Source organism: Vidua macroura, chromosome 3 (assembly GCF_024509145.1).
Source record: "Vidua macroura isolate BioBank_ID:100142 chromosome 3, ASM2450914v1, whole genome shotgun sequence".
Classification (NCBI taxonomy): Eukaryota; Metazoa; Chordata; class Aves; order Passeriformes; family Viduidae; genus Vidua; species Vidua macroura.
In genome coordinates this window covers 32,172,782-32,192,300 of record NC_071573.1, presented here as the reverse complement: position 1 = coordinate 32,192,300, position 19,519 = coordinate 32,172,782, and the positions used below count along the sequence as shown (strand labels likewise).

General features: G+C 44.4%; 1 protein-coding gene across 2 annotated transcripts; it reads right to left on the bottom strand.

Annotated features, from left to right (window-relative positions):
- Positions 1-430: 430 nt before the first annotated feature.
- Positions 431-19,016, bottom strand: PSEN2 (presenilin 2). Of its 2 annotated transcripts, none has more exons than XM_053973669.1 (11): positions 18,949-19,016; positions 13,596-13,791; positions 12,637-12,866; positions 11,644-11,785; positions 10,719-10,786; positions 9,712-9,932; positions 8,790-8,888; positions 7,016-7,096; positions 5,354-5,473; positions 4,737-4,855; positions 431-2,870 (listed from the first exon to the last, which is right to left on the bottom strand). In XM_053973669.1, exons 2-11 carry the CDS (start codon positions 13,737-13,739, stop codon positions 2,715-2,717), a joined length of 1,380 nt encoding a protein of 459 aa, XP_053829644.1. In that variant the 5' UTR covers positions 13,740-13,791; positions 18,949-19,016; the 3' UTR covers positions 431-2,714. The 2 variants fall into 2 exon arrangements, with proteins under 2 accessions (XP_053829644.1, XP_053829643.1); XM_053973668.1 differs by lacking the exon at positions 18,949-19,016 and adding an exon at positions 14,192-14,242.
- Between the last annotated feature and the right edge of the window lie 503 nt (positions 19,017-19,519).

Below are 19,519 nucleotides of genomic sequence, written 5' to 3'. Positions count from 1 at the left end.
TCAGTCTTAGCTCTTTAAGACTGATGTATGCCCAAGCTACATTTGAGACTAGATGCAATGAAACACTCATTTCAGACTGGCGAGGAGGGGTGAGTGTAAGCAGGATCTCACAGGAAAATGCCACCACATAGCAGTTCCTACAGGACTTCAGATGTTGAGTGACACCTGAGTGTACCTGGCAGCTGTGCTGTTTCAGAGCATGCAGCAAGTTGACACTGGTGAATGAACACATTAGGCAGAGATATGTTTTGCTGATTCAAGTTGCCAGGTCACTGAGTCAGTATGTCATGCAGCAGCCAGCTATGAGTAGGGTAAATCCTGCCCTCCGCATTTCACATCTTAGGCCATGCTGCACAATGTTAGCATCACAAACAGAACTTCATTTTATGCACAGGTGAAAACATCTAAAGAGATGAGAAATCACTCCACGTAATTTTAAAATTTGCATGTCTGTGTGTATATGCACACACAAACACAAATATATATTTGTAGTAAATACATATGAACTTTTATACAATTATAACCACTCCAATATATCCATGATATACTCCTTTCACTCACCAAGACAATACATTCTGTTGCACTGCCAGAATCTCTTGCTCAGTTACCTTTTAAATTAAAATTCTTGTAAGTTCTGCAGAATTGCAGAAGTGGAAGGCCAGTCTTTGGCAAGCAGGTATCTGCAGAAAACCAGTGGTGATCTTCAATATGTGAAGGTTCCCCTCCCAGTTTCCTTCAAGTATCAACTCTGCTTTCATAGAAATACAACCCTGATAAGCCAAGCAGGATTTTTCTTTCAGTAGATACAAATAATTCATATCCTCTCTACACTATGCAATGCAAAAAGTAAAATTATGTCTCCCAGTGATTTTAGTCCAATTTGGCCCCATAACTGTTTTTGTTAAAAAGAACAAACACAAACAAACAAATAGAAAAAGCAGCTCTCACATAAACCTTAAAAATCAGCAAACAAAGCTCTACTGATTTACATTTCCAAAGGAAATACCTTTTAGTAATAGTTAACTCTGTCTACAGTTGTTAAGTCCAAATATTGCAAATGTGAGAAATGAGCACAAAAAGCTAACACAGAGCAAGAGTTACTGACTTGTCCAGATTGAGAAACACATACACACACCCCCACACTCCTTGTAAAAAGCCTTATGCACTTTTTAAAAATTAGTCTCAATCACCTGTGATGTCCTTGTTAAATATCAAAACAGATGAGCTTGAACAGGTCTACTGGAAAAAGCACTACATAAAAAATGTGTAATTCAAAGCCTTGGCTAAAAAATATTTCCAGAAATTAAGGTCTATGTCTCTCAATGACTTTGCATTATTCATAAATTCTCACACAATGTTACATTTACTGACACTGATCAGCTGTCAAAGAAAACTGAGCTTGTTTGAGTAACAGACACAAGTAAAAAGAAAAGAAAGAATCACAGAACTTTGGCAACTATTGAAAAACTGACTCAAAGAGTAGAAACAAAATTATTTTCAATGGTGGACAAAACATAAAGGTTCAGTCTGTGCTATGTATTTTTTACTGATGTCAAGCACTGTGATTTTCTTCATGAACTCACTTGACGGTGTACAGCTATTCCTACAAGTAATGTAACAACAGACTGAAGTTTGCACCCCAATATTTTGATACAAACTATGACTGGATATTTCCAAAAGAGTCCTTTGACACTAAATAGCTATTTTAATATTTGTAATTAAAAAAATAATCTTTAAACAGTACAAAAACCTAGGTAAACCAAGTCTCAGTCAGTTTACGAGAGGACCTCTTAATAAAGGGAAGGTAAATCCTCCTTTGGAGTATTACAACAATGCACAGAAATGAGACCAGAAACACACGTAGTAAGTTACAGGTCTGATTTACTGGAGTTGTTCAGTCATTTCCACCTTAGGGTCACTTCAGGATTGTAGTAATGACCCAGAAAAATATTTCCTAAAGAATAAAATGTTGGGAGGAGAGAGCAGTATCTGTTCCCACACGCTGAGGATCTGATGTGCTGGAAGGGGCAGCCCTGCCTCCATCAGCTGCTTGCTGCACTGGTGGATGTGCTCAGAGCCAGGAGCCTGATGTTCCAACATCCCACCACTGACATCCTGTCTGGATCCCTCATGGCTCACAATGTCTAACTAAGGTCAGAATAAATGGGCCTTTGGGGCAATTTCAACAGATGCTGTGTGCACAGCAGCCAACATAGGAAGTTCAGCCTTACTTCTCCAATGGCCCACACACTGCTCTGTGCATGCTGCCAGCTGTGCTGTTCCAATCACTTGTACCTCATGTTTGCACAACACTTCAAATGTGTGAAGACCTAGAAATTCTAGAGTATGGTAAAAGATGACTGCAGTTCCAGGGCTAAAACACCTTACTTAGCTCCTGGAAGATCAGACCCCTCACCTCTCCAGTGTTCCATGCCACATACAGGTTTCTGTGCTCACAACAGCCACTGTGCACATCAAATAAAATAAAAGTAACACTCTGACATCAGCAAGGAGCCAGGCTTTTCACCAAGAGTCCTGTGAAAAATCTCAGTTCAACATGTAACTATTAGATTTTTAGTACACAGCATATCAAGGAATTAGTGTTTTCCTTACAAATATATGGCACTAAGTGTAAAAACTTTATGACCTATTCCAAACATTGTACCATACTTCACAGCAAAGCTTGAAAAAGAATCCTCTAACTCCCACTTCTTCTAAATATACAGCTGGTGGGAGGCCAGAGTGTCCATGAAAGGTCGCACAAGGTTGTCTGTTGAGAAGTAGAAGATCAAGCCAAAGGTGATGGAGATGGGAAGAGCAGGCAGTGCTTTCTTAAAAACTGCCAGCAGTAAAAGTGTTAGGCATAAACCCTGTCAGAGAGAACAGAATAAAAAACACAAGGAGATAATAGTAAGACAACCAGAAATACATCTGTCATCAACAAGCCAACATACAGATAATTATCTAAATGCACTGTAGAGCACTGCAGACTGCCTGAGCTACCAGCAACAGAATACGTAGGTGCCCACAGCTTCATCTTTCACACAAGTTGGCCACGTTTTTCCTCAGCAATCTTGAGCACAGCTCTCTGCTGAGAAAGTGGTATAAACAGCAAATACAGAGGTACAGCTGACCCTGAGAGGTTAACTTCTTTACACATTATTTTACTCCTTGTTCTGTGTCATTATGAAGTACTGATCCAGCAGACAAAAGCACTTAAATCCTGGTGACCTGCAAAGATAGGAGTTCCACTGAAGGTCTCTAATACTTACAACACATTCCCAGTTTACAAGGTACCTTAGGGTAAAAAAAACAAAAAAAAAAAAAACAAAAACAAAAAAAAAAAAAACCAAAACCAAATCAAATACCCACTGCTGTTCTTTTGGCTGGATTGCTTATTACAATGGGTGAGTTCTGGTTTTACTTGGATTGCAGGCTAAGATCGGCTCTTTGGAGCATGTGAGGAAGATCTCGTATATTCAGGGTAGATAGTGTGGTTAAGTACCTCTAGATTCCTTCTCTTATCAGAACCCTTTTTAATTCTTCCATGATGACAAAACTTCAAAGACACTGGGCTCCAAAAATATCCACTAGCTAAAGATCAGCAGACAGGATTTTTTTATATTCTTTTTTTTTAATCAGTGTTTCTAGATTGCAAACTTGTTCACAATCTACCTGAGCCTGTAGTTCTGTTCTTATTCTCACAGGGACCATATCTGGCCTACACCTGCTCTTTAAATCTCATATCCCTTTTAAGATGTGCTTACTGCTGGGAAACTGGGGGGGCATTTTTGGGAACCAGAAAGCCACGTAGCAGCAAGATTATGAAACTGCAGAAGGAGATGGAACAAGCTTTAACAGCACCAAAAAGGACACTGGATGGGGCATGTGGCCTCACAAGACGGATGACCAAGAACATTTCCCCCAGCAAAGGGATCCCCCCATGCTGGACTGCAGCATATGGAGTTTGGTGATCCTGTGGGTTTCTCTGACCTGTGGGGTCAGAAAGCTACACTGAACAGACTCCAGTGAAGGCAGCTCATTTCTAGTTCTCATGCTTTTTGATGCACAATCTTCACAAATGACAGTCACTTGCACTGTCCTTGGGATCTAAGAGGCCCAAGAAGGACACAGCAATCGATTTTCTTTTACATTCTAAAAATCCTGCTGTTGTCTTTCTGGTTAATTTCCATGAGGATTTTGAGGTAAACAGTAAGTGCATAGTAATTATTTTCCACTCAGATGGAAGCTTAACAATGTGTCTTCATTAGACCTGGCAGGACCGACTCTTTAGCAGCTACAGTATGTTAGTCATCTGCCCTTACTGATAATTTCCATGGAACTAAGTCTTCCTTCTCATTTTTTTCCCATTCAAATAGTAGAATAAGATAAGTCCTCACCCTCTTATCTATCAGCACCCCTTAGCATAACAGCATTAACCTTTTTAACTACACTTGCTAATCAGTGTGGAGTTCCTAATATTGACTCTTGTGGCTGAAGCAAACACACCAGCAGTTCCCTGGGGCTGTTTCACCCCCACCATATCCACGCTTGGCTCTGCTCTGATGAGCCTGGATCATTCTGCTGCAGCGGCTGTCTAAAGCCTAGAGACAGAGTATTCCTAAATACCTAGCAGATTACCTGGACTGATTCAGCAGTGCTCAGCTGCTGGTACTTCTGGCAACAATTCTGTGCTGAACAGGGTGTGACAGAGCTTTTAAAAGTTGCTCACTTACTATGAGAATGGCTACAAAGCAGGCCAGTGTGGTATTCCAGTCTCCACTAGCTGTGGCAGCTGCTTTCCCAACAAGCACACTGTAAAATATGAAGTCTCCAAGGCCCAGCTTTACACCCCCTGAAAGAAATGGAAAAAGAAAACAAGTGTTAACTCTCAGCCTCCTGTTTTGCTTCCTCCTCAACAAATTCTTGTCCCCTGGGGAGCAGGTAAAGATTTCTAGTCCTGGCTACCAACCTGGACCCACACATTCCTGATGAGCCTGAGACTTCCAGCCCCTCTTCCCACTAATTGCTTTGTTCTCTCTCATTCTCTGAGGTGCTTCCCTGGGCTGCTTTACAAATGAATCAGCTGAGGAAGCACAAGGACAGAGAAGGACAGGAGTCAAAGGGAAAAAGGAACTGTTTAAATTGTACATGTAGCCAACAGATGTCACTGGAATCACAATCCCAGAATAGATTATGCAGCAGCAAGAGGTAATACACAGTCAGAATCAAGACCTTCATTGCTCAGCAAGCACAACTATTCAAATTAACTGTGATTAGACCAAACTAGGTAACAGAGTGTTAGCCACAAAGAGTAAAAATGTCAGGCTCTGACATATAAAGCTTCTCTTACTTTCCTCCTCCTCAAGCTCCTCTAAAGAAGTGGCGGGGCGGGTTGGAACAGGACTCCTCGTCTCTGACATCTGAGACTCTGCATGTGAAGGGCTCCTGAGGTGTTGTCTCCCATCCTCAGCTTGATTCCAAAAAACAGGCCAAGAATGGATTACAAAAAAAAAAAGAAAAAAAAAAGAAAAAAAAAAGAAAAAAAAAATAATCACAAGAAACAGCTACATTTATAACATGTTTTAGACCATGCAATCCACACTCCTGTGAAGCTGCCCTGAAGAGGGTAAGCCCTTTGTCTCCTCCACATCAGGAGCAGTTAAGCAGAGACATTTAGTGGCTTTGAGGGAAAATCTCTGGCAGCCACCCAGGAGCTCAATGGCTTTAACAAGTGAGCATGTACACAGACCTAACATTGCTCTGCACAGGCCAGAATGACAAGGCAAACCCACTGACGTTAATGTGCATTCCCACAGCGTTATACCTTTGGGGTGGAGGTGCTCAGGTATTCCCTAACCAGTCATATAACCAAAATGGATGACTAAGAGGACTGCCATTTGTGAGAGAAGTCCTGAGTCACACTGACGTTCTTGGAGACTGTTCACATGTAGAAAGCGGACACATTTCATTGTTCACAAATTTAACCTTTTTCCCCCCTCTATAAAAGCACATCTGACAGAGCCTTTGGCAGTACTTTCAGAAGCAGCCAGTCTGTCACATATGACTTTATCTGACAATTCCTATTTTTCAGAAGCTCCTACAAACTCTTCAGTCCATGTCAGTTTGACAGGTTGCTGCTGCTTGCAGGTGCAAGCAGACTGATCTGGGACACAGAGCTTCCACAGAGCATTCTGTACCCCATTTCACAGCAGGATTGTGTCCCTGTAATTCTTTGGTATGTCAGCTGCTTCATCCTGAAATAAGTAGCATTTTCAGTTATCCAGCCTTTGCACACATTTATTGCCTTAACATTCAAAAGTACTGTCATCTCTGAAATGCAACAGGGCTACATGGGAAATCCTCCCAAAACCACACGTAAGATTTTTTTCAATCACCTTAAAACTGCAATTTACTTTGCATCTAAGAAGACAAAAGCAATGGCAAGCAAATTGCTGCAGAACCAGCTACAATGTAAAGTTGAATCACAAAAGCTGCTGGTGGGTAACTGTCTTAACACAAGGCTTTACCCAAGGGTAAAAACATTTATTTTCTTTAGCAGGGTGAGCCATATTGTACTTACAGAGAGGTGCTCCATGGCACTGGTCTGAATGCAACACTGAAGTTCACCAGCTCATCAGTATTGTATTTAGGAGCCTATGTCGTACTTTGCCATCCACAGTATGGAAAAATATAACCCCTCACTAGTCCACTTTCAGCTTTGACTTCAGTACACTGAACATGTGAGTTGAACGACAATTCTCTTTGAGTTGTTGTTTGTTTGGGGTTTTTTAAAATAAAAGTGACCTTTTACTGGAACTTCCTACACAATCTGCTCATCTTTGCTACCAGTCCTAACAGCAGGTTTATGAACATCACTGAGTTCTGCAAGTAACAACACTGAAAAAAAATTAATCCGTCAGGATTTGGGGGCTTATGTTTACATTCAGTCTCAAACATATTTATTATTTCTGTAGGACAGTGCTCTGTATAGGAGAGAGACATGCAAACAAACCTGCATCCCATGTCTGCTGCTGACTTGGTCCTCTTGCTGCTGTGACTGGTTTTGCCATTCCAACTGTCCACATCATAGCAGCTGGAAGAAAGAAAGTAATCAGCTGCATAAAACATTGGCCACTATAGCTCAGAAGAAATAAGTATTTAGCTGTCCCTAAAAATACAAACCCTTGCCTCTGTAAATGCTTTAAAACACTCAGTTGGTTTCCCTAGACACTGAGACAACAAGGTGGGAGAAAGCCAAGGCAATGCATCCATTCAGTTTATAGAAAGTCCCAGAGCACAAATATCTAAGAGTCAATATAATCTTCTCTGTGGATTAAAGAAAGCAAAATTCCAGAACCAGGGTCCTCAACTCCTTTGGTTTCTTCCTGATTTCTGGCTCTTCTCTTCAAAGAAAACAATTTCCCAGGGAATGATGGTAATACAAAAGGTAACCAGAGGTCAACTAACACAGCTTACTCATGTTCTGCTAAAGGTACAGCACAGAAGTGAGGGATTACAAGAGTTGTCAGAATGCAAGTTTTCTCTCTGCCTGTTGTGGCTCCATCCTGTCAAAATATTGCATATTTCTGTTTTGGTTCCAATAGCAACTGATGTTTGGGGGTTTATTCTTGGGATCCCTAAACTGAAAAGGAATACAAACAATTCCAAAATCAGCAGAAGGGAACTCAAATCAGCTTTTTATTTAAGTGTGCATAAGTCTCCCTGATTTTATAGAAGCTAAGCTAAACAAAATAAGCCAAAGCAAACACAGTGCCTGCTATTCCATGATGAGCTCAGCCTAGGTGATGTTTTTGCATCTAGAGGGAGCCACAGAATGTAGTCTTGCAATGGAGACACTGACATTCTGCACAAGAACTTTTTGTTCAGTATTTATTATTTGCTGAACTGCATTCTCCTTTAGGGAAGCTCTTGTTTGTTAACTGAAGCATGTGAGAGACTTCACCTAGATTGTTTCAGGTCAGTGTAACAGAATCTCCTGTAAAAGAGAAGGCACCTCAGGTGACCTGAAACTCTGCTTGGAACACATAAAAGCATTTATATAACATTAAATGATGAAAAAAAAAAAAAAAAAACAGAGTGTAGGCATCCTCAGCTTAGCACCAAACATTTGGGAGTAACCCTTCATCTTCCAAGTGATGTAATGAAAAAGTCACTGAGGTCCATGAAGGTCCACTTGAGTTCAGGTCCCATGAGTGCTGAGTCTTCTCCCTTCCAACAATCTTATCTTAGGCACGTGGATACCTCTGGACTAGGGCACCAGACACCATGGTAGTCAAACAGCCCAAGAAAGGGGAGAGATGACTGATTCTGTTTGCAGAGCAGTACTTTCAAGGAGCCCTTTGCAAAGTGAGGATCCAAACAATGAACAATAAAGCAAATACATTCTAAGCACTGCCATCTGTACAGTATAGAGGGCATGAATAAATGTATTGAGTGAGCATCACCTCATCACAGAACTTGGCAAAGACTGCTGCCCACCTCACGCAGGGTTTTGTGTGCAGAAAAAAAGAGCTATATTCTACACTATATTCATGAAAGGATAAATCTGTTTCTGAACATCCAGCTTCACAAGGTAAAGGTGGGCTCCTCCTATAATTAGAGTTAACAACATTGTAACTGATAAACAAGGTCTGCTACAAATTCCAGAACATAATTGGGCACCATTCTTAAAGCAAGAAAGTAGCTAAGACAGTGCTCTTTGCTTTGACACATAGTTTAATAGAGCTTCATCTGGCTAAAAATGTTAACATTGTAATCTTACTCACAGGAATAAATTAATGCAGGGAAAATGGGCTCATTTCTCTCCTGCGCAGTTTCTACCAGCATTCTCAATGGCCCCTTGGGACAGAGAACAGCCATCAGATCTGCAGAAAGAAAAGGACCAATCTCATCTTGAACTGTCAGCGTATTTTACATTCTTTATCTTTAAGAAGATATCCTCCCCTCAAATTTACATCTATCCATATTAACCAGATGATTTCCTGAATGTCTCTTTCCACCACTTTGCATAACTCTAGCTGTTCTAGTCCCTGAAAGTGTTGTTCACTTAAAATACCGTCTCCAAGCCTTAATGTAATAATAAGAGTTTTCACTGCACTAATCCTATAAAATGCCTCTTGAGAATACCACATGAGTTCTTTGAAAGCTGATGGCAGCATTTCACTGAGATGTTAAATTTAATTAGAGGAGGAGTGGGGGTGCTTTGTTCACGTTCCACAATCCATCGCTACGTACACTGGCTCTGTGTTTCACATGAAGGAAGGCCTCCACTCCAGTACCTCTTTGCCTCCCCTCTCTCCTCCATCAGATCTCCTCCCTCTTGTTCTGCAGGTTCTCTTGAAACTTATACCAAAATCCATGATCTCTTGATAACAATAAACAAAACCTGCAAGACTGTCAGGTCTGCTACTGATAAAAATCCAGCCACCCCTACCATGCAGTTAGGTGAGGTTCAGTCCTTCCCTGACTTGGTGATCCTCTTAGAAAGACTTGGCTGAGGTACACTACCTACACGGACAATTAGCAAGAGACAAGGCAGGGAGTCAAATTAAATTGCCATCTGTCACTTTCTAAAGCTTTTAGCACCATAAAGTTGGGGTTTTTTTGAAAAAAACACAGAGAGTCCTGAGATTGCCACAGAGCAACCTCTCCAGGAGCCACACCTTGAGAGTCACAACCCAGACTTACCATAGATGGAGATTGCACCTAGAATCACCCATGCTGACCACTCAGGTAGATATTTAATGAACACCAATGCCATTAGAGCACTGATCATAATGAGGTAAGCTTGCTGGAGCTGCAAGGGACCCTTCCAGTGGATGCAAATCATTCCAACAGCTCCAAAATTCCAGATGACTATGAACAGAGTGGGATAATCCATGGCCACGTTGTACGTCTTCAATACTTCACTGGAATATCACAAGAAAATTTAGCTAAGCAGTGAAAGCAAGTGACATGCAAAGTTAAACAAAAAGTAAGGCTGTAGTTAAACAAAAAAGCCCCCAGCTACACCAGGAGGAAGCAGAATAGACTAACTGTCATCATGAAAGGGGAACATGCCCTTTGGCTACTTGGCTGCTCTGAGCTCTGTTCCTCCTGCATGAGATGGATGTGCTGTGTTACAGGCCATCACCACACTGCCTCAGTCTTCAGCTCAACAACAATTCCAAGGGTTTGAGCAGGCAGGATTTCAAGTCTTAAATGAGCATAGGCCTGTGGCTACATGACTGTCTACAGCAAAGATATCCTGTCAGTGTCATCCCACGAGGTGAAATTTGCTCACAGTTAAAAATGAAAATGTCGTAGCAAATGTCACCAAGTTAAAAGTTTCCTTTCACCTGAGCTGGGAGCTAAGGGAATGAGCTAGAAACAATGTTGTTTAAGAAACAAGACAAATCAGAGCACATAAAGTGCCTTTCCTCATGCTTCTCAATCCAGGGCCTCTGTACCACAAGATTCAGCCTGTTCATTTCATGCTCACGGTATCACTTCCCCGCGATTTTTGTAAAATTGAGCATTGACTATTAAAGATCTTCTTTTCCAGCTTTTAAAAAAGAAAGCTATCTTCTTCTAACAGCACTTAAATGTCCATTTGGAGAAGGGGAGAGATTCCTTTCCTTGTTCAAAGTGGGTATTCTCAGCAAAGAGGTGAAGGAGCCCTGAACTGCCAGGTTACCTGCACCATTCCCACTTACCCAAGGTATATGTAGGTAAAGAGGAAGAGCAGCATCAGGGAGGACAGGATCAGCCAGCCATGGATGAACTATCGAGGGCAAGAAGAGACAGTGATTGTAGAGGCTGTACCCCTGCACAGGTCACAGAACTGCTGCCCAATAGCCTCCTTCTGCACTCCTCCTCCAGTGTCCAAAGACCCTGCCTTCCCTATGGTCAGTGAAGGAGGAGGGACAACCAGTTCCTCTCAGTTATCCCACTCTCATTTTGTATTCTGTCTCTTAGGGTTTTAGCTGGTTTGGGTTTATTTCAGTCTCTGGCCTAAGCATTTTCATGGGTATTCAGACAGATTGCTAGCTCATACAGGTGAGCACATTCTTTTTGTTTGCTAGGAAGGAGGAAGGGTTTGCCCAAGGCTGTAAAATAAACTCTGTCTTTGGGATAAGTTTAAACAGCAGGAATGGACAGAGCTCAAATGCTGGGCTGGTACCACATGCAAGAATTCCCTGAGCACCAGAGAACCTGAATGTGCCTTTCCCTTCAAGCCTTGTGCTCTTCTACAATAGCTTCCACAGGCAGAAATACCAGTTCCCACAAAGCTTGTGTGAAATGTCTTAATAGAAGGTATTCACAGTAAATAGTACAACTTAGTCCAAAAGTACAAATGGCAAAACATTTGGATCAGATGCAGAAGACTCAGACCTGACTAACACAAAGTAGCAGACCTTGTTTTGAAAGGCCTGCCATTAGTGACAAAATAATAGCAAAGCCTATTCAGAGCCACAGCTCCATCACTACTGACGAAGACTTCTGCACAGTATGATTCCTGCTGTGCCCAAGATGAGGATGAGCCAATGCAGTGCCTGTGTTTCTCACTGCCATGCAAGGCCCATTTGATCCCAGGCTCACAGCACAGAGGTGGAAAAGGCTGTGCCATGAGTGCTTTACCTTGTAGCAGCGATATTTATAGAGCAGCACTAGGAACACGGTCATTACAATAATGACACTGATCATTACGATGGTGTTCAACACCGAGTTCAAGAGACGCTGGCCCACAGATGGGGTGTCCTCACTGAAAGGGGTGTAGATCCTGCAGGATAAAGCAAAAGCCATATAAAGTATAGATATTCTCTTCCAACTATCTGTCCCAGATAAAACCAGACCTCTCTGTGTGTGGGAAAGAAAGGGAGGTAGGACTGCCAAGGACAGCAAACATGAGATGTAGGCTGGGCTCAAGTTAATTATCAACTAAAGATTAGTGGTCTCTATCAAAAGCACGTTCTTACAGAGCAGCTGGGTTCCCAAGTGCTGTTCTGAAATGGGGACACCCTTTCTTTCCACACTTGGTAGGAGAGTCTTGGACTCTTTTATCCCTTCTCACCACCCTACTACACCCTTCCCCATTTTGTTCCTTTGATTCTGTTCAAGGGACCACAGTCCCCCTCTCTCCACGCCATATGTGAAGCACAGTTACAGCCCCGGGAGCCAGGCCCCAGGAGCCAGGCACTGTCAGCAGGAGCTGGATGGAATTACGTACCCACACCATGAGCCTTTAGGAACCAGAAATATCACCAGGAAATGAGACACTCATCCAAATGAACATGCTATTCCCTGATTGCTGCCAGCTAGTGAGTGAACAGTCTAGGAGTTCAGCCTGGGCCTTTTCTGCTGCAGAATGAAGCAGCTTCATTATTATGCTGCTCACAGGCCTCACTCAGGGCACCCTAAATGACAGTGCTAACGGATCAGTGTAATGCAGGTATGGGAAAAACTTACACAGGTGAACATAGCATACTTCAGTAAGCTCTCTGTATGTTTCTACAGCCACCTTTACGTGTGTAAAGGTTCTCCCAGCCTGCCAAGGGAGCACTCTGCATGCACAGAGCGTGTGTGTGGAGCAGGGGGTCCCAGATGCTCAGGCTGTTTGCAGACCCCACTTACAGCTGCCCGTTTTTCTCCGTATAGAAGCGCACTGACTTTATGGTGGCGACGACAACAATCATACAAAGGGTGACAGGCACAAAGAGCATGATTACATGCTTTGCTCCATATTTCAGAGTCAGCTCCTCCTCTTCATTTTCCAGGGCGCTTTCTCTCACTGGAACACCCGAGCCAGACATTTCTCCACCAGCGATATTGTTCACGCCACGGCTGCTGCCTGCTCGCCTCTTCTGAAAAGAAATATTTGCAAATGTGCAAGATGCTTCTTTTCTTTGTGTTTAATCATATCTCACAAGGCTCCTGTAGGCCACCACAGAATAGCAGCTGAGTCCTAATAGAAAGATACCAACTGACCAATACAATTAGAAATTCCATTAAATTCCATTGCAAACAGGTTGCAATGGTGTTTTTAAACCAATTCCATGAGTACATAAGGACCTCTTCAAATGCACATATATAGACAGACACATGAACATGAAGGGCAAGATGCCCAGAACGAGACAGAAAATATGTAATCTGAGGTGACAAAAGCTTGACATGTTCCTCCTCTCTCAGCAATGCTGTGCTTGCTTTATCCTGCTGCTTTGCTGGCAGCTGGACTAGATTCTGTTCTAACATTAGCTGCATCTGACCAGAGCAGACAAAGGGTATTTGGCAAAACAAGAAGGCTAAAAAGGATATCCTGCAACAATCATATGTGCATCAGGTCCTGATTAAAAGCCTGTATCTTTACCAAAAGGAAGGAAAAGGGAGGAGAATATATGGAGATAAAAATGGGGAAAAAGTCAGAGTGGAGGAAATGGCAACAGGCAGTGCTGCTGCTGCCTGAGAGTGACACCAGGGAAACAACACCAAAGCCAATCCTAGAATCCAGTCTGGTAAGAGGGATTGAGGGGTAGCAGGACTACTTCTGCCACCACACCCCATGTCCTCACTCCCCATGAGGGACACACACCTACCCTGTGTGCCTGTGCTTCCCCTGCTTCCAAGGCTTGCAGGCCATCCTGGTAGGAGGGTACTGGAGGGCTCTCTGCAGACATCAGGGATGTTCTCTCATTGCAGGGCTCCTCCTCGCTGTCCGAATTGTTCATGAACGTGATCATCGCCACTTCCCAAGGGAGCACTCAGGAGGGCACGGCCAAGCACTACTCAAGGCTGTGGGGACAAGCAGAGCAGAGGGGAAGAAAACAGTGAACACCACACTGCAAGTAACTGAAAGTCTGAAGAGGATTCAGCAGATTTCAGCAGGGAGGCTCCAGCACACCATGCAGCTCCATCTCCTCCCAACAGCAGATTTATCCTGCCCTCACCCAGGCATGACAATCCGTTCAATTGAAGTCACTGGGACTGCTGCAGGCACGGATATCAGCAAAATGCAGCACTGAAGAAACTTACTTTATCTTTACCACAGCTTTCACACTTGCTGCCTCTATTTCCCCTCTCCCATCAGTACACCTTACCTTCCACAAAGGAGGTTTCTCAGTGCTCAGTGTTTGTTTGGCAGGAGCCAGACACAGCTTCACCTCACACACTGGCTGCCTGTCAGAGAGCTCACCTCTTACACAACACTCCCGTGAGCATCAGCAAGGAGCAGAAGTTTCTCAGTAACCTGGAGCCTCAGCTTTACATAAGGCACTAATCAGGAGCTACATGCTGCCTTATGACTGTTTATTAACCAGATTAATATTATTAGCAGTGCTTCTCTTTGCTGATTAAGAGGTTTGCATAGCAAGGGAAATGCCTGTCTCCTCAGGAGAGCCACTTGTGGGTTTTTCCTTATGTTGTCTTGTGATTAAAAGCAAAACTAATTGGATGGGCAAAACCACGGAGAATAAATGTGGGGGCTAGAAATGCTTGGCCTCTTTTCATCTACTGCTAAGCAGAAAAACAGGCAAAGCAGTGACAGAGTGCAGAAAGGAAAGGAACAGCTCTTCTTTCTAGGCACCAGAGGGAGAAGGTGCACTGCCCTGAATACAGCAGAACAGCCTTAAAATCGGGATTTCATGAAGTTATAAATGCAACTAATAGGAAAATTCCTTTTACCATTTATTAAGTCACCTTAACAAAGCAAGTAATTAATTACTTTCTGATACTCAGCCATTTGTCCACAAGCAAAACCATAGCTCTAATGCATTGTTAGCAGTTATATCTATCACAACAACTCTCCTCAACAGAACCTTACCCAAGCTCCTGTGTCTCAGGAAATAGAAGAGGAAGCTGAAGAAGCCACGTGATTTGGACACAGTCACTTAAATCTGAATCATACATTCACAGCCCAACCAGCACACCCTGACATCAGAGTATATACTTTGAAGATCTGTGAGATATTCTTTCTTCTCACTAAAGAAACTGAAATTCACTTTGGAGGAAGGAAAGAGGGAGAAGAAGGAGAACCCCCCCGCTTTCTTTCACAGCCTCCTCAACGCATCTGGACCTTCAAGAAATTTTAGAACATCACCTCAATCCACTCAAGTGAAACATTTTTCAGACATCTGCTCCTCCCCTGGCTTCTCTTGTTTTTTTATATCACTTTGTTCCTCCTTTGGTGATAAAAGTGGTACAGTTATGGGAAACAGAAGCAGGGCTAACCCTCACACCAGGCCTGTCAGCTTCATAGTAATCCCATGCTCTTACCGAGTGAGCTGCTTAACACTTGGGTGCTTATTTCTTACAGAGAACAAGATCTCCTCTCTGGATACTTAACACACTCTTATGACTGAGCACCTGAGGGCTCACAATTTACTCCTGGGACACTAGAATCCACTCCAGTTCTAGGATTTAGGTCTTTAAAGAAGTCAGATCCACAACCATTCTATCATGACATACTTCTGGATTAGGAACAGGATAAGTTATGCATGCCACAGGATCTGTGACCTATGGGATTTAAATAACTCTCAAACCTTCTGCTCATGCCAGAGACCAGGGAGGAAATAAATAAAGCTTTATTTACTGATAGTTTGAAACCAATATTTAGGTTTCAACAACCCAATCAAAATACTGAAGAACTTTTTCTCACATTATTTAAGAAATCATTTTTGCTACATAAAGAGAGCAATTCTGCAGAGGACTTTGAAGGGACAGCCCATTAGCCTACTTTCAATACCCTAGTTATGCCCACTGGAGGAGTTAAACCAATAGCAAAACCACTGTGCCAATTACTAACCTTCACAGTTACATGGGAAGAAATAAACTCATGCTGAAATACAATTTTAAGCACATTTTCTCCTATGCTGCCCCAACAAGGATATGGACATGCAAAGGTGCCATGATACTTCTGGTCAGCAAGCAGATTCAGACCTGAACACAGCTTCACTGTCCCATGTTTATACAGATGTGGTTCCAGTGAGGGTTGACATAAACACACCCCACGGGATCCCAGACTTTACAGGAGCTCCTATGGCAGACACTGAAGTCACAGCTGCCTTAGATTGATCTAAACTGTCCTGCCAAAGGGGTTGTCTCACCACCCTCCAACTCTCTGCTGCCAACACCAGGTGCTCATCAGCTGTGTCCTGCTTTTGAAAACGCAGTGAGGCACCAGTTTTCCTTTGCTGTCACAGAGCCAGGTCCCAGCAAGGCTGGCCTCGAGGGTGGCTATGGGAGCAGCCCCAGTGGCAATGCCCACACCAGGAATACAGAGCACTGTGCATCCCCCTTCCAGCAGGATTGAGCCTTAAGGTGTCAAGCCCTCTGCTTGCTGCCAGACAAGCAGCCTCACCTCAGGTCTGCAAAACCCTTGGCAATGTGGCTTTGTGGCTCTTACCTAAGCAGGGGCCTAAGCATGGTTTACAGGGGCAGGAACACTGGCTCTCCCCCTCTGCCTCACCACAGACCCAGCAGGGATTTTGTCTAATGCCACTATTTATTCATCAGAGGTGCACTTTGAACTGGCACCAAGACTGTGCTGGCTGCCTGAGAGAGCTGTGGTTTGAGCAATCTGTCCTCCAGGGGAGGAAGGACCACCCTGGTCACTCTCACACACGTGCCCAGCACCACAGCCCCCTTTGGGCTGAGCAGAGGGAAAGAACTGAAAGCCTGGGACTTGCCTGACAAACAAAAAGGGAGCCACAGAGCACTAGGCAGCTAAGACAGGGGTGTTACAAAGCCATACTGTTTTCCGGTCTCATTTCACTACTTAAACTAAGGAAAAGGGCCTTGTGGAAATAATTTCTGCCTGCCAAAAGGATGCTGCATACACCACAATGGAAAGCAAGGGAGCCTTCTTTCCTACTCATGCTCATGACAGCAAACACGTCTGTGCATATTGACTGTTTTTCTAGGCTGAGCTGAAAAAGGGGGAAGGACAGCTCAGGAATTGAAAACATGGAGCAGTGAGATAAATGTAAGCTGTATGTGTATTCACAGAAAGCTTTAGAGCATGATCTACATTAAACAACGTGCCAGTCCATTATCAAACTGAAGCACTAAGTTATATCAGGCAAGGTTCTCCTCTCTGCCTCTCAAACCATCAGGTCCCACTCAAAAAAAATCATACAATGCTTAAGAGCAAAATGACCCAGCTCTAAAAACTGTATGGCAAAAATGAAAGGGGACAAAAACTAGGCCAGTAGAAAGTGCTTCTTAGAGGAGCTGAGGTGGGAATGCAATTATTCCTGCTTTGCAGCAGTCTTGTGAATCCTGAAGGGAAGCAGGAGTCACCGATTCTCTTTCCAGATATCCTTCATGCAAGAGACCTCCTTCCTAAGCTGTGAAAAAACAGCTTTATGGATTTTGATTAAACTGGGCCAGTTCACTAACATTAAGATCTAGCTTCAGTTTGCCTTTTATTTTCATGCTGCAAACAATCTAAATCCTTTGCTTTGCATTTCATCCATCACAAATAATACCACTACAATATACAGCACAGAACAGCTGCTATAGCCTGGCAAAATACTTAATTATCCACTTGACAGTTAAAATTCCTTCTTATCCATATCATTCTCTTTGATGGCAATTAGATTAAGAAAAATGTATTTTCTTTGCTATATTTAGATCAAGAGAAAGCTTTGGGATGATACTGACAACCTGATGTTCTCTTAAGTTTTGGCTGCAGCAACCACTGCTATTGATAAATATGAAGAGAAGAAAATAAACTTTTAAGAAATCAGAAGTGGTGGGGCCAAAATTAGGAGGAAAGATTTTCATGTTCTTGCCGATAAATAAAGTCAGAATGGACGTGCTGCTAAAATGACAGGGGACTTGGAACACACCGTATCAGGAATGCAAATACCACTCACTTTCAGCCCCCAATCACAAAAATAACAAAAAAATGTGCTATGGGAAGTTGTAAAGATTTGTATCTTTCTTTATTCATTGTGGCTGAACTAGCACTACTTTCTCTTGTCCCACAAGAAAGGCACAAGACGTAGCCCCAAAGGGCAATTCTGCTGGCAGAGCTGAAATCAGAGAGGGTCAGAAGGAGAGGGTTAGAAGGATTATTCTGCCAGCACTGAGCCTGAATACTCTATCGGCCAACTCCTTGCACAGCACAAAGGCACCACAGCCCTGCGTAACTACTCACACAAGTAACACCGCAAAGCCCGGCTCACACTCCTCATGCGGGAGCAGTAGCTCACATTGGTCCCAATATTGCTGAGGGCATCAGAGCCAGCAGGGTGACACTTCGGGGACACCCAAGGACGCCTGTGCTGGGGCTGAGCTCCTGTGTCCTGGCCGAGTGGCTGCTTTCCCCTGGGCCCGCGAGGGGACACAGGTACACAGCGGGGCTGGGCTGAGTCCCTGCGCATCCAAGGTGCACGGCCAGCCCGGCCCGAGACACCGACAACAAACATTAAAGAAAAGCGGGGAAAAAACCCCAAGACAAGCGCTACCCCGCCAGGCAGAGATTTTGCAGGAGGCCGGAGGAGCTCCCATGCAGATGTTCTTGCTCCCCAGCTGCCCTTCTGAACGCAGATCTGGCTGCTTCTGAAGGTGCGCCGCAGGCGCTTCCAAATGAAAGCCGGGATACGCCGCCACCGCCCAGGAGAAATAGGTATACAGTCATTTTAACGCACGTACATACACAAACACACATGGAAATATGTCATTTTTTATATGTAATATGCACCTATATAAGGACATACATATGTACGTATATACACACAGAGATACAAGCAGCTCTGGGAGCGCGGCGACCCCGAGACCCCGCGCGAACGCCGGCGGCTGGCGAGGCGAGGCGAGGCGAGGCGAGGCGAGGCGAGGCCTGGCCTGGCCCGTCCCGCCCCACCCACAGCCTGCAGCATCCTGCCGGCAGAAGATCCCGATCCCGCAGCCCCATCCCGGCCCCGCGCCCCGGCCGGCCCCGCTGTTTACCTGCTCCCGGCACCGCGCGCGCCCCCCGCCGCTCCCATTGGCTCCCGCCCCAGCGCCGGCCGGGAGGGACGGCCGCGCCCGCCCATTCGCCGCCCCAGCCGTCGTTCAGCGACTGTCCCCGCCTACGAGCCGCTCTCCTCCAATAGAAGAGAAGAACGGGAAGAGGCTCGGCCAATGGGAAGGCGGCTGTCCCCGCCCGCCCGGTGTCCGGTGGCCGCCTGTGAGGCGGTGGCGCCGCCATGGTGGGGCGGGTGCGGGCGGTGCCCCAGCCCCGGCTCAGGCGCAGTCCCGGGTTAGCCGGAGTTGAAAGGGGCCGTGAAGGTCATCCAGTGCCAACCCCTTTCAGTGGAAGGCTTGGAGCCTTCCACTAAACCATGTTGCTGAAGGCCCAGTCCAACATGTTCCTGAACACTTTCCAGGGATGGGGCATCCACAGCTGCTCTGGGCAACCTGTGCCAGCGCTTCACCACCCTCACAGTGCGGAACGCCCCCTAATATCTAATACATAATCGAAACCTACTCTCTTACAGTCTGAATCCATTCCCCCTTGTCGCTAAATCCCCTTGTAAAA